The sequence below is a fragment of the Mustelus asterias genome, chromosome 13, assembly GCF_964213995.1.
Source record: "Mustelus asterias chromosome 13, sMusAst1.hap1.1, whole genome shotgun sequence".
NCBI classification, from domain to species: Eukaryota; Metazoa; Chordata; class Chondrichthyes; order Carcharhiniformes; family Triakidae; genus Mustelus; species Mustelus asterias.
Genome location: NC_135813.1, coordinates 34009513 through 34023162, shown reverse-complemented (window position 1 = coordinate 34023162; position 13650 = coordinate 34009513). Strand labels below are relative to the sequence as shown.

Sequence of the window (13650 nt, the reverse complement as noted above, 5' to 3'; positions counted from 1 at the left end):
TTATGTGGGGCTCCAAATGAATGTGTTTGCTTCTATAAGGGATTAAGTACTTGAAAGAAATGTTTCTTGTTTTAAGTCTAAATTCTTATAAAAAGTTACTGACCTGAGGAGTTATCCTCATTGTTCAGCCAGAGTGAGACAGAGGAGAGATTTATTGCAGGAGTGCTGGGGCAAGAGATCTACTTTTAAAATACTTTTAATTTAAAAAATAATACTTTTAATTTAGTTTAAAGTACTTTTTCGCGGGTGTTTTTAAAAAAAAACTTTGAACTCTAACCCGGAAGTAGGACGCTGGGGGTTGTGGGAAGGGTCTAAATTTTTCTTCAGCACGAGTGAGGTATATAAGTAGGCTGCACTATTAAGCGGGCAGCGTCATAGCGGGCAGCAGAGTGAGCGGGGAGCAGAGTGGGAGCTGACGGGCTTTGGCTCATCGGGCTTCGGAGTAGACAGGCAGAGGTGGGGTAGGTTTAGACAGTTTTTCCTGTGTCATTGGAAGAAAGGGGGAATTATGAGTGCGAGGTCAGTTTGTTGTTCTCAGTGTCGGATGTGGGAGGTCCTGGAGTCAGCTAGCCTCCTGGACATCCATATCTGTGCCAGGTGCATTGAGCTGCAGCTCCTAAGGGACCACATTAGGGAACTGGAGCTGCAGCTCAATGACCTTCGTCTGGTTAAGGAGAATGAGGAGATGATAGATAGGAGTTACAGGCAGGTGGTCACACTGGGGCCACGGGAGACAGACAAGTGGGTCACGGTTAGGAAGGGGAAGGGGAAAGGTCAGGTAATAGAGAGAGTACCCCAGTGGCTGTGCCCCTTAAAAATAAGTACTCCTGTTTGAGTGCTGTTGAGGGGAGCAGCCTACCTGGGGGAAGCAACAGTGGCCATGCCTCCGGCGCAGAGTCCAGCCCGGCAGCTCAGAAGGGTAGGGAAAGGGAGGATGAGCAAACTAACCGCTGCACCAAGGTACAGGAAGCCGTCCAAGTGGGGGGAGAAACAAGAAATGTAGTAGAAATTGGGGACTGTACACTTTTGGATGCTGTTGGGGAGGGAGACTTAGCAGGGGTAAGCCATAGTGTACAGGTCACTGACTCAGAGTCTGTCCTTGTGGCTCAGAAGGGAAGGGGGGAGACGTGTAGAGGATTAGTCATTGGGGACTCCATAGTTAAAGGGACGGATAGGAGATTCTGCGGGAACGAGAGAGACTCGCGGTTGGTGTGTTGCCTCCCAGGAGCCAGAGTCCACGATGTCTCGGATCGTGTTTTCGATATCCTTCAGGGGAGGGGGACCAGCCCCAAGTTGTGGTTCACATAGGTACTCAAGACATAGGTAGGAAAAGGGGTGGGGATGTAAGGCAGAAATTCAGGGAGTTAGGGTGGAAGCTTAGGGCTAGAACAAACAAAGTTGTTATCTCTGGTTTGTTACCCATGCCACGTGACAGTGAGGAGAGGAATAGGGAGAGAGAGCAGTTGAACACGTGGTTACAGGGATGGTGCAGGAGGGAGGGTTTCAGATACCTAGACAATTGGGGCTCTTTCTGGGGTAGGTGGGACCTCTACAAACAGGATGGTCTGCACCTGAATCAGAGGGGTACCAATATCTTGGGGGGGAAATTTGCTAATGCTCTTTGGGAGGGTTTAAACTAATTCAGCAGGGGGGTGGGTACCTGAATTGTAGCTCCGGTATGCAGGAGGTTGAGAGTAGTGAGGTCATGGATGAGGTTTCAGGGTCGCAGGAGTGTACTGGCAGGCAGGAAGGTGGTTTGAAGTGTGTATACTTCAACGCCAGGAGCATCCGGAATAAGGTGGGTGAACTTGCAGCATGGGTTGGTACCTGGGATTTCGATGTTGTGGCCATCTCGGAGACATGGATAGAGCAGGGACAGGAATGGTTGTTGCAGGTTCCGGGGTTTAGATGTTTCAGTAAGTGCAGGGAAGGTGGTAAAAGAGGGGGAGGTGTGGCATTGTTAGTCAAGGATATTATTACAGTGGCAGAAAGGACTTTTGATGAGGACTCGTCTACTGAGGTAGCTTGGGCTGAGGTTAGAAACAGGAAAGGAGAGGTCACCCTGTTGGGTGTTTTTTATAGACCTCCGAAAAGTTCCAGAGATGTAGAGGAAAAGATTGCAAAGATGATTCTGGATAGGAGCAAAAGTAACAGGGTAGTTGTACTGGGGGACTTTAACTTTACAAATATTGACTGGAAAAGCTATAGTTCGAGTACTTTGGAGGGGTTGGTTTTTGTCCAATGTGTGCAGAAAGGCTTCCTGACACAGTATGTAGATAGACCAACAAGAGGCGAGGCCACATTGGATTTGGTACTAGGTAATGAAACAGGCCAGGTGTTAGATTTGGAGGTAGGTGAGCACTTTGGTGACAGTGACCACAATTCGATTACGTTTACCTTAGCTATGGAAAAGGATAGGTATATACCAAAGGGCAAGAGTTATAGCTGGGGGAAAGGAAATTAAGATGCGATTAGGCGAGATTTAGCTGGCATAGGTTGGGGAAGGAAACTGCAGGGGATGGGCACAGTTGAAACGTGGAACTCGTTCAAGGAACAGCTACTATGTGCCCTTGATAAATATGTACCTGTCAGGCAGGGAGGAAGCAGACGTGTGAGGGAACCGTGGTTTACTAAGGAGGTTGAATCTCTTGTGAAGAGGAAGAAGGAGACTTATGTAAAGATGAGACGTGAAGGCTCAGTTAGGGAGCTTGAGAGTTACAAGTTAGCCAGGAAGGACCTAAAGAAAGAGTTAAGAAGAGCCAGGAGGGGACATGAGAAGTCTTTGGCAGGTAGGATCAAGGAAAACCCTAAAGCTTTCTATAGCTATGTCAGGAGTAAAAGAATGACTAGGGTAAGATTAGGGCCAGTCAAGGACAGGAGTGGGAAGTTGTGCGTGGAGTCTGAAGAGATAGGAGAGGCACTAAATGAATATTTTTCGTCGGTATTCACAATGGAGAGGGACAGTGTTGAGGGGAGTACTGAGATGCAGGCTGTTGGACTGGATGGGATTGAGGTTCATAAGGAGGAGGTGTTAGCAATTCTGGAAAGGGTAAAAATAAATAAGTCCCCTAGGCCGGATGGGATTTATCCTAGGATTCTCTGGGAGGCTAGAGAGGAGATTGCAGAGCCCTTGGCTCTGATCTTTGGGTCGTCATTGTCTACTGGAACAGTGCCAGAAGACTGGAGGATAGCAAATGTTGTCCCCTTGTTCAAAAAGAGGAGTAGGGCCAACCCTGGTAATTATAGACCGGTGAGCCTTACTTCTGTTGTGGGCAAAGTATTGGAAAGGATTATAAGAGATAGGATTTATAATCACCTGGAAAGGAATAATTTGATTCGGGATAGTCAGCACGGTTTTGTGAAGGGTAGGTCGTGCCTCACAAACCTTATTGAGTTCTTTGAGAAGGTGACCAAAGAGATGGATGAGGGTAAAGCGGTTGATGTGGTGTATATGGATTTCAGCAAAGCGTTTGATAAGGTTCCCCATGGTAAGCTTTTGCAGAAAATACGGACACATGGGATTGAGGGTGATTTAGTGGTTTGGTTCAGGAATTTGCTAGCTGTAAGAAAACAGAGGGTGGTGGTTGATGGGAAATATTCATCCTGGCGTTCAGTTACTAGTGGTGTACTGCAAGGATCTGTTTTAGGGCCACTGCTTTTTGTCATTTTTATTAATGACCTGGATGAGGGCATAGAAGGATGGGTTAGTAAATTTGCGGATGACACTAAAGTCGGTGGAGTTGTAGACAGTGCGGAGGGAAGTGGCAGGTTACAGAGGGACATAGATAAGCTGCAGAGCTGGGCCGAGAGGTGGCAAATGGAGTTTAATGCGGAAAAGTGCGAAGTGATTCACTTTGGAAGGAGTAACAGGAATACAGAGTACTGGGCTAATGGTAAGATACTTGGTAGTGTGGATGAACAGAGGGATCTGGGTGTCCATGTGCATAGATCCCTGAAAGTTGGCACCCAGGTTGATAGGGTTGTTAAGAAGGCGTACGGTGTGTTAGCTTTTATTGGTAGAGGGATTGAGTTTCGGAGCCAGGAGGTCATGTTGCAACTGTACAAAACTCTGGTGCGGCCGCACTTGGAGTATTGCGTACAGTTCTGGTCGCCGCATTATAGGAAGGATGTGGAAGTGTTGGAAAGGGTGCAGAGGAGATTTACCAGGATGTTGCCTGGTATGGTGGGAAAATCGTATGAGGAAAGGCTGAGGGGCTTGAGGTTGTTTTCGTTAGAGAGAAGAAGGTTAAGAGGTGACTTATAGAGGCATACAAGATGATCAGAGGATTAGATAGGGTGGATAGTGAGAGCCTTTTTCCTCAGATGGTGATGGCTAACACGAGGGGACATAGCTTTAAATTGAGGGGTGATAGATATAGGACAGATGTTAAGGTATTCTTTACTCAGAGAGTAGTAAGGGCGTGGAATGCCCTGCCTGCAGCAGTAGTGGACTCGTCAACATTAAGAGCATTCAACTGGTTATTAGATAAACATATGGATGATATTGGAATAGTGTAGGTTAGATGGGCTTTAGATTGGTTTCACTGGTCGGCGCAACATTGAGGGCCGAAGGGCCTGTACTGCGCTGTAATGTTCTATGTTCTATGTTCTAAGCGATTAAGGACTTGAAGGAAATGTTTATTTATCAGGATTAAATACTCAAAAGGATTTTAATGTGCTAAATGGGTTTATGTATGAGTATTTTTTTTTAATAGTGAAGTCCTCAATAGACAGAACTTTCCATTAATTCATTTCATTGTGGCTCCTGAGATCTTCCCATGGTAGATGCTGGGTGAGTTGCCAGGGTGGTGTAGGGAAAAGAATGGTGGGTACGGGACGTGGGTTTTCATGATTTGGCACTAAATTGGCACTGGGACTCTAAAGGGGAATGAATGGGTTGTCATGGGTTAAGGCTATAAAGGTTCATGGGGTGAGGAGAGAGAGAGAGAGAGGATCATAGTTTGACATGGAGGCCTTATGGGATGGATGGGGGCATGTAATGGCACAGGTTGGCGAGGATGGATAGTGTGTTAGTGTGAGGAGTGAAGGATCAAGTGCTGCTGTTTGTTTTATAACTGGGCTGATGTGCCAGAGCACCGATGTGGGCTGTCAAAACAGCCTGCCTTGCACCCGACGATCCCTGCACTGTTTCTGTAAGCAGTGGGCCTGACTCCCATTGCCACCCATCCCCAGAATAAAAATACAAATACCCGGGCTACTCTCTCCCAAATCAAATGTGAGGAGTTGGAAAATATCCTGTCTCTGCAGTCCTGACTTGGGAACAAAGATACGGCCCTAAGCATTTCATGAAATGTATTTCTTTCTGTAATGAAAAATCATGCAGCAGGCCCATCTTTGTCATATTTAATGTCAGGGTTGGTTATGTTGTGTGCGAGTGAGCTGCAGGAAAGTTGGGCTTTAAATATGCAACTAAAAATCATTGTCTCAGAATGTTATAACTCTGACAAAACAATCATGTGGACTTGTAACTTGCTTCTTCCGTAGAAACCTTTAATTCATGTGCTGCATTGCGAGGGCCTAGTGGTATTATCGCTAGACTATTAATCCAGAAACTCAGCTAATGTTCTGGGGACCCAGGTTCAAATCCTGTCACAGGTGGTGGAATTTGAATTCAATAAAAAAATTCTGAAATTAAGAATCTATTGATGACCATTGTTGATTGTTGGAAAAATCTATCTGGTTCACTAATGTCCTTTAGGGAAGGAAATCTGCTCTCCTTACTTGGTTTGGCCTGCATGTGACTCCAGAGCCAGAGCAATGTGGTTGACGCTCAACTGCCCTCCAAGTGCATTTAGGGATGGGCAATAAATGCTGGCCAGCCAGTGACGCCCATGTCCTGTGAATGAATAAGAAACATGGAGGAGAAAGTTACCTGCAGGTAAAAGATCTCAATCTCAGCACTGCTTTCCAGAGTTCCCAAATTCAACACAAAGCATCCTTGTGTTTGATCCTCTTGTTGATGTGTTTTGGTGAACACAGGATTCGCTGAAAGAAGGTTGATTGCTGCCCATGTAAATTGGTTGTCCAAATGTGCAGATAGGGGAATTGACAATGTAATTGTAGAAACAGTGAATGCTTTCAGAAGGAAATTGCAGCTCGATTTTGCTTTGACATGGGGTCTGAAGATTATAAGTGTACTTATTCTCAGGAAGCAAAGTAAAATGTCATGTGCTGCGCCATGACTAGAAACTATTAGATGACTGGCAACGAATTGTGAGGCGCAAGTTTGACAAAATACTTCTGTGAAACTCTCTCACAAGCAGATTACGAGTATTAGCAAAGTTCCTTACTTGTATTCCTATCTTTAATGAGGCCATTATAATCCCTGACATAACATTTTAATTTTGGAGTGGGCCCACAAAGATTTGTTACCCTTTTTAGTACGGGAGTCCAATCAGGAGGTAATTGCTGTCGGCCCGAATTTTAAATATTTACCTCCTATTTTCTACGTTCCTATGTTTGTCGGGGTTTGTAGTTGATGTGATGATATATGGAAGAATCTGCTGTCTGAACCAGTGAGAAATTGGCATCCGTATGCAGTAGGAACTGCACGTAGACTGCCAAAACAGATTTTACCCAGTCGTCGGAATCCTCCGATCTCGCCCGCAGCTGGAATTCTCCAGTACCACTGCAGTGAATGGAGTTTGATCATCCAACTCAATAGCCTAATCTTGCTTTCTCCCCATAACCTTTGATCCCATTCAGCCCAAGTGCGATATCCAGCCGCCTCTTGAATACAGAAATCTATCCTGTCTCGTCCTGTTAGAGTTTTACCACCTGATGTCCCACCCACTTTGCATGGCTGGTGGTGGCAATGCCGTAACTGCTTGCTACTGTCTAATGAATCTGCATATACTAAATAAATAAATACTGTGTATCATTTGCCAACTTAACATGGGAAATTAATTGTGTGATAAATGGAATTTTTATACCAATTGAAAATTGACTCGGTCAAGTGAAAATTTGAAAACTGTGAGATTGAAATTTTTTGTGGGGTTTGTGTGTTGAGGGAAAGTGAAACAAGGCAGACAAACGGAGTTACATTACAGACATACTATGACCTAGCTGAATGATGGAACATGCTCAAGGGGCTGAATGGTATTCCTGTTACTGCATTCTTAAAATGTAAGATATTTGGCTAGTTGTAGGAACATCGGAGCAGAAGAAGGCTATTCAGCCCCCTTTTTTATATTCATTCATGGGACATGGGCGTCACTGGCTGGCCAGCATTTATTGATGCCCATCCCTCGTTGCCCGAAGGCAGTTGAGACTCAACCACATTGCTGTGGCTCTGGAGTCACATGTAGGCCAGACGAGGTAAAGGCAGCAGATTACCTTCCCTGAAGGACATTAGTGAACCAGATTAGTTTTTCCGACAATTGACAACGGTTTCATGGTCATCAGTAGATTATTATTCCAGATATATTTTATTGAATTCAAATTCCACCATCTGCCGTGGCGGGATTTGAACCCGGGTCCCAGAACATTAGCTGAGTTTCTGGATTAATGGTCTAGTGATAATACCACTAGGTCATCGCCTCCCCTCCTCAAGCCTATTCTATTACTCAATTAGAATGAGGCTGATCACCAACCCAATGTAAATTTCCCACAATATCCCCATCTCCCTTGATGTCACTAGCATCTACAAATCTATTGATCTCCATCTTAAACATACTTAATGACTGAACATCCCATCAGCTGGAGAATTCCAAAGGTTCACAACTCCCTGAGTGAAGAAATGTCTCAATCCTAAATGTCTTACCCCTTATTCTAAGACCATGTTCTCCGGTTCTGGACCCTTCCACTCTGGGAAACATTCTTTCCGCATCCACCTTTCCAGCCCTTTAAGAATATTGTAACTTTCAATGGGACTCACTCTGTTAAACTGAATGCCTGATGACGGTCTCAGCAGAAGCATCCTTTAACTTGACCAGATAATTGAAAAAAAAAAATCACCCAATAAAGGAACAAAACCTCTGCATCAAGAACTTTCCATCAACAAGCAGAACTCTGCTTGGAATTAATATAATTAAGAGAAGGTTATACTGAAGTACAGCAAATGTTAAATTGTTCTGGTTTATATTAAATCCAATGGACCAAATCAGATTTGATCATGAAAAAGATCAATGACATTGGGACCCTTCTCCTAAATAGCACACACCTTACCAGGACAACATTGTTCCCCATCATATTCCATTCATAAGACCATTAGAAATGGGAATAGAAGTCGGCCATTCAGCCCCACAAACCTGCTCCACCATTCAATAGGATCGTGGCTGATCCAGCATTCCTCTTGTCCAATTTTCTGTAACCCTTCATTCCCTTATTGATCAAAAATCTATCTACCTAGCGTTAAATATACACAAGGGCTCTGCCCCCACAGCTCTCTGTAGCAAGGAGCTCCAAAGACACTCAACCCTCTAAGAGAAGGAATTCCTCATCTCAGTCTTAAATTGTTGCCCCTTAATTCTGAGACTGCCCTCTGGTCCTTGGCTCTCCCAAGGGGAAACATCATAGAAATCATAGATTATCATAGAATCATAGAAACCCTACAGTGCTGAAGGAGGCCATTCAGCCCATCGAGTCTGCACTGGCAACAATCCCACCCCAGGTCCTATCCCCGTCACCCCACATATTTACCCCGCTAATCCTTCCAACCTATGCAACCCAGACACTAAGGGGCAATTTAGCATGACCAATCAATCTAATCCGCACGTCTTTCGGACTGCGGGAGGAAACCGGAGCCCCCGGAGGAAACCCACGCAGACACGGGGAGAATGTGCAAACTCCACACAGACAGTGACCCAAGCCGGGAATCGAACCCAGGTCCCTGCAGCTGTGAGGCAGTAGTGCTGACCACTGTGTCACCATGCCACCCCAAGTCCTCTCAACATTTACCCTATCAAGCCCTTTAAGAACCTTATGGGTGGGATTCTCCAGTTGTTCACACCAGCCGGATTCTCTGGTCCCGCTGCAGTGACTGGAGATTTGGCTGAGCGCCAAATTCTCCGTCCTGTCTGACAGCGGGACGTGAATGGCTGGAGAATTCCGGCCTCTCTGTTTCAGTGAGATCACCTCTCATGTTAGATAAAGATTGCTGATGACATCATCTGAGACAGTGGCTTTGAAAGAGTGCATTAGTTTGATAATGAAAGCAGTCTGCAAGAACATCAATCTCGATGCAGCCATTAATCTGGGCTAATTTAACAATTGTGTCATTTCAACTGCATGAGTTGTGAACCAATTGCTTCCAGCTAAGTGTGAGATAAATTCGTTACTAAACCTTATACATAGCAAAGCAATGAACTAGGGCTGCCAGTGGAGGTTAGAGTACATTAGAGGCCCTTTAAACTGAATCATTGTCCCGTAATCATTTGATAAATGTACAGTTCGTGAATTAAAATATGTATTACAAAAAATATACACTTAAAAATACATCAATAAACATTAGGTTTCACAGAAAAATACATGTTTTGTTACAGTGAAGTGAAAAATGTGGAAATGGCTGATCAGAGAGTGGGAGAGCCTTCAGTTGCTGCAGAATATAGAATTAGGAGTGGTTCATTCAGCCGCTTGGGGCTGTCCTGTCATTGAATTAGATCATGGTTGATCAGTGCTTTAATCCCATTTATCCATATCCTCTCATGCTTTTACCTAACACAAATCTACAAGCTCTGCCTGAACTCATTGCGTCTAATCAAATTGCAAACGAACCAGTTTATTATGACTGTGTCACAAAGCACGCAGAGCTCGACTGGGCAGTGATACCATTAGGATGAAACTTTTATTTGCTACCCTCCCCCCCCCCTAAAAAAAAAACTTTACATTCTTTTTGAAGGATGACGATGGTCCTTTAAGATTCCTCCAAAGCACCACCGCTGTCTCCGAACCCACGTCCCTGATAGATATTAGCATTCAGGGCTGGTGCTGACTCACTCACTCTCTCTGTCTGTCTCCTGTGCTGGCGAGTTAACCAATGCTTGTTGAATTGCAACTCGTTCAATGTCAGTCCCAGCAACTCCATGGGATCAGGAAGTAGCCACCGGCAGTCGGTTGTTTCATTTTCTCTCTTAAAAAGAATACAAAGATGCTGTGATTAACAGTCCTTGGTGACTGTGATTTTTTTTTACATAAAGGGATTCTGATGCTGAAGACTTCTTCAATGACAACTTTCAGGAGTCAGAAGAACTCTAAGGGTAAGGCACGGACCAATTAGGAGGAGGAGAAAGTGGAGTTGAAAGGCTTTTTAAAAAGAAATCCAAAACAGTCAGCATGCAGTGATTGTTAATGTTATTTTATTCCTTAATGGCAATTAGCATGACTGCTGTTTAAACTGCTCTTGACGCCATCTAGTGCCATTTCATAGGGATACATGAGGCTTCTATGTATTCGAGCAGACAATTTGACAATGAATTCAATAATTCACTAGGAATTACAGCTCAGTTAAAAATTAATAAAGACCATGTTTTAGCAGATTCTATCATTAGGGAAGAGTATTTTTGTACAATGCTGTTTTTGAACCCAATTTTGAAATGCTCATATTTCTTTTGTTATGTTGGGAAAGTGTTATATCACTGGACAATTTAGTTCGTTAAGCTCCAGTTCGGAAATGCACTCACTGTCTGCCGCGGCACTGAGGTTTGCATGGATTTGAGAGAGAGCTTGCTTCGATTCCTAGATGTGTTGTTGCTTGATCTCAGCTGAAGTGTCTGTGGGGGATGCTGCTTCTGGCCCTCGTAATCCTCAATTAAGGAGAGAAAAATCAGTCAGGGTTCATTCTCTTCATCGCTGTCAGGTGATCCCTGCACAAAGCTCACCAGTGCGAATGTTGGTTCAACTGTGACGCTCCCATGATCAATTAACATGCGACCGAGGGTCAAATGTGGAAAAGAAAATGCCCTCTTGACTTGGCAAACTGAGAATTGTTGGGTACCTACTAAACGTGTCCCCGTACCGAATGACCAGGGAGAGCATCAGGGCTTCAAAATAAACATATAAAGTAAAAATAAACTGAAAATGTTACACCTAAGTGTTTCAGAAATCCGTCTCCAGATTCCTAGTAAGTGCCTCTTTAAATCACTTCGCAAAGCTTTCAACATCTGACTGGGCACAGTAAGAAGTCTCACAACACCAGGTTAGAGTCCAACAGGTTTATTTGCAATCACAAGCTTTTGGAGCGCTGCTCCTTCCTCAGGTGAGTGTCAACCAAATAACAACCAATAGACTCACCTGAGGATGGAGTAGCGCTCCGAAAGCTCGTGATTCCAAGTAAACCTGTTGGACTTTAACCTGGTGTTGTGAGACTTCTTACTCTGCCCACCCCAGTCCAACGCCGGCATCTCCACATCGTAACATCTGACTGGATAGCAACCTCCTGCCCTGTTTCTGTGTTCAGTTCAAAATTCCCAAAGTCTAAATTAATATGTACCAGTGAACTAAGGGCAGCATCCAGAATGTGTGAGCATCAAAGGATGCTTAATTCAAAAGAAAGGCCAAGTCAAACCTGAAATCAATTCTCGTTCCTCTGGAGGGCATGGTTTTTTGAAACGTTTAACATTTATTTAAAATAAGAAAATGATTTGGTTGACACTTGACCAGTTCCTCATGCTTTCTGAATAGCTTGGAATGTGCCAGACACAGCAGTGAAACCATTAGCTTTGTTGTTTCTCTCTTGAATTGCCTGTGGAACAGTCAGATAGCAGATCGGGGCAAATGGATAGCTTCAGTTTTGGCACTCAGTGCAACTGCAACTTGACAACATTGGCAAAGGAGGAGAAATGTAATTTCTGCAAGTCTTTTTTTAAAATGTTAAGGGAGAAAAGGAGAAGGTGATGATCACTGTAAACAGTTTTTGGTAAAAGAGCATTCAGACTAACACTCTTCACTCATCTTCCTTCCAAACATGATGCATTTTAGACTTGAAGAAAAAAAAAATCAATGTTCATTGGAAATTTCCCCACACATCTATGATTGCACCTTTTGCTTTCAACAAGAGCCAAGTGAGTGCTCAAGGCCAAGCGTCAGTCTAACATGACCCCTGAAATATGCCACTCTGGGGACGTGTTTATTTCTGCTGGAACATAATGTTGCATGTTAGATTTTCCCTTCAGTTTCAGGAAGGTGCAGCAGAATCATAGAATCCCGACAGAGCAGAAGGAGGCCATTTGAGTGATAGAGTCATAGAGGTTTACAGCATGGAAACCAGCCCTTCAGCCCAACTTGTCCATGCCACCCTCTTTTTTTAATGACTAAGATAGTCCCAATTGCCCGCATTTGGCCTATATCCCTCTATACCAATCTTACCTATGTAACTGTCCAAACACTTTTTAAAAGACAAAACTGTACCCGCCTCTACTACTACTTCTGGCAGCTTGTTCCAGACAATCTCCACCCTGTGTGAAAATATTGCCCTCTGGACCATTTTGTAACTCTCCCCTCTGACCTTAAACCTGTGTCCTCTGGTTTTAGACTCCCCTAAACTTTGGGAAAAGATTTTGACTATCTAGTTGATCTATGCCCCTCATTATTTTGCAGATCTCTATAAGATCACTCCTAAGTCTCCTCTGCTCCAGGGAAAAAGTCCCAGTCTATCTAGCCTCTCTTTATAATACAAACCATCAAGTCCCAGTAGCATCCTAGTAAATCTTTTCTGCACACTTTCTAGATTAATAATATCCTTTCTATGATATGGTGACCTGAACTGTACACAGTATTCCAAGTGTGGTCTTTCCAATGTCTTGTACATCTTCAACAAGACATCCCAACTCCTATATCCAATGTTCTGATCAATGAAACCAAGCATGCCGAATGCCTTCTTCACCATTCTATCTAGCTGTGACTCCACTTTCAAGGAGCTATAAACCCGTACCCCTAGATCTTTGTTCCATAACTCTCCCCAATGCCCTACCATTAACTGAGTACATCCTGCCCTGGTTTGATCTACCAAAATGCATCACCTTGCATTTATCTAAATTAAACTCCATCTGCCATTCGTCAGCCCACTGGCCCAATTGATCAAAATTCCACTGCAATCCTATATAACCTTCTTCACTGTCCACCATGCCACCAATCTTGGTGTCATCTGCAAACTTACTAACCATGCCTCCTATATTCTCATCCAAATCATTAATATAAATGACAAATAACAGTGGACCCAGCACCGATCCCTGAGACACACCACTGGTCACAGGTCTCCAGTTTGAAAAACACCTTCTGTCATCAAGCCAATTCTGGATCCATTTGGCTACCTCATGCTGGATCCTGTGAGATTTAACCTGATGCAACAATCTACCATGTGATACCTTGTCAAAGACCTTGCTAAAGTCCATGTAGACAACATCAACTGCACTGCCCTCATCTACCTTCTTGGTTACCCCTTCAAAAAACTCAAATCAAGTTTGTGAGACATGATTTTCCACTCACAAAGCCATGCTGACTGTCCATAATCAGTCCTTGTCCCTCTAAGTGCCTGTAGATGTGGCCCATTGAACCTGCACTGACAATAATCCCACCCATGCTCTATCCCTGTAACCCCACATATTTGCCCTGTTAATCCGCCTAACTCTTAAGGGCAATTTAGCATGGCCAATCCACCTAACCCTCACATCTTTGGACTGTGGGAGGAAACCG

The 13650-nt window shown here is 44.1% G+C and overlaps 1 protein-coding gene across 3 annotated transcripts in view; it reads left to right on the top strand.

The window, feature by feature from the left end:
- The window catches only part of astn2 (astrotactin 2), a 1763595-nt gene that overhangs the window by 723726 nt on the left and 1026219 nt on the right, over positions 1–13650 (top strand). The window contains exon 6 of one of the 3 annotated variants that reach the window (XM_078226656.1): positions 10158–10217. The exons of the other annotated variants lie outside the window; for them this stretch is intronic. Coding sequence (XP_078082782.1) covers positions 10158–10217 — 60 coding nt within the window. The remainder of the gene's footprint in view (positions 1–10157; positions 10218–13650) is intronic. 3 annotated transcript variants of the gene reach the window in all.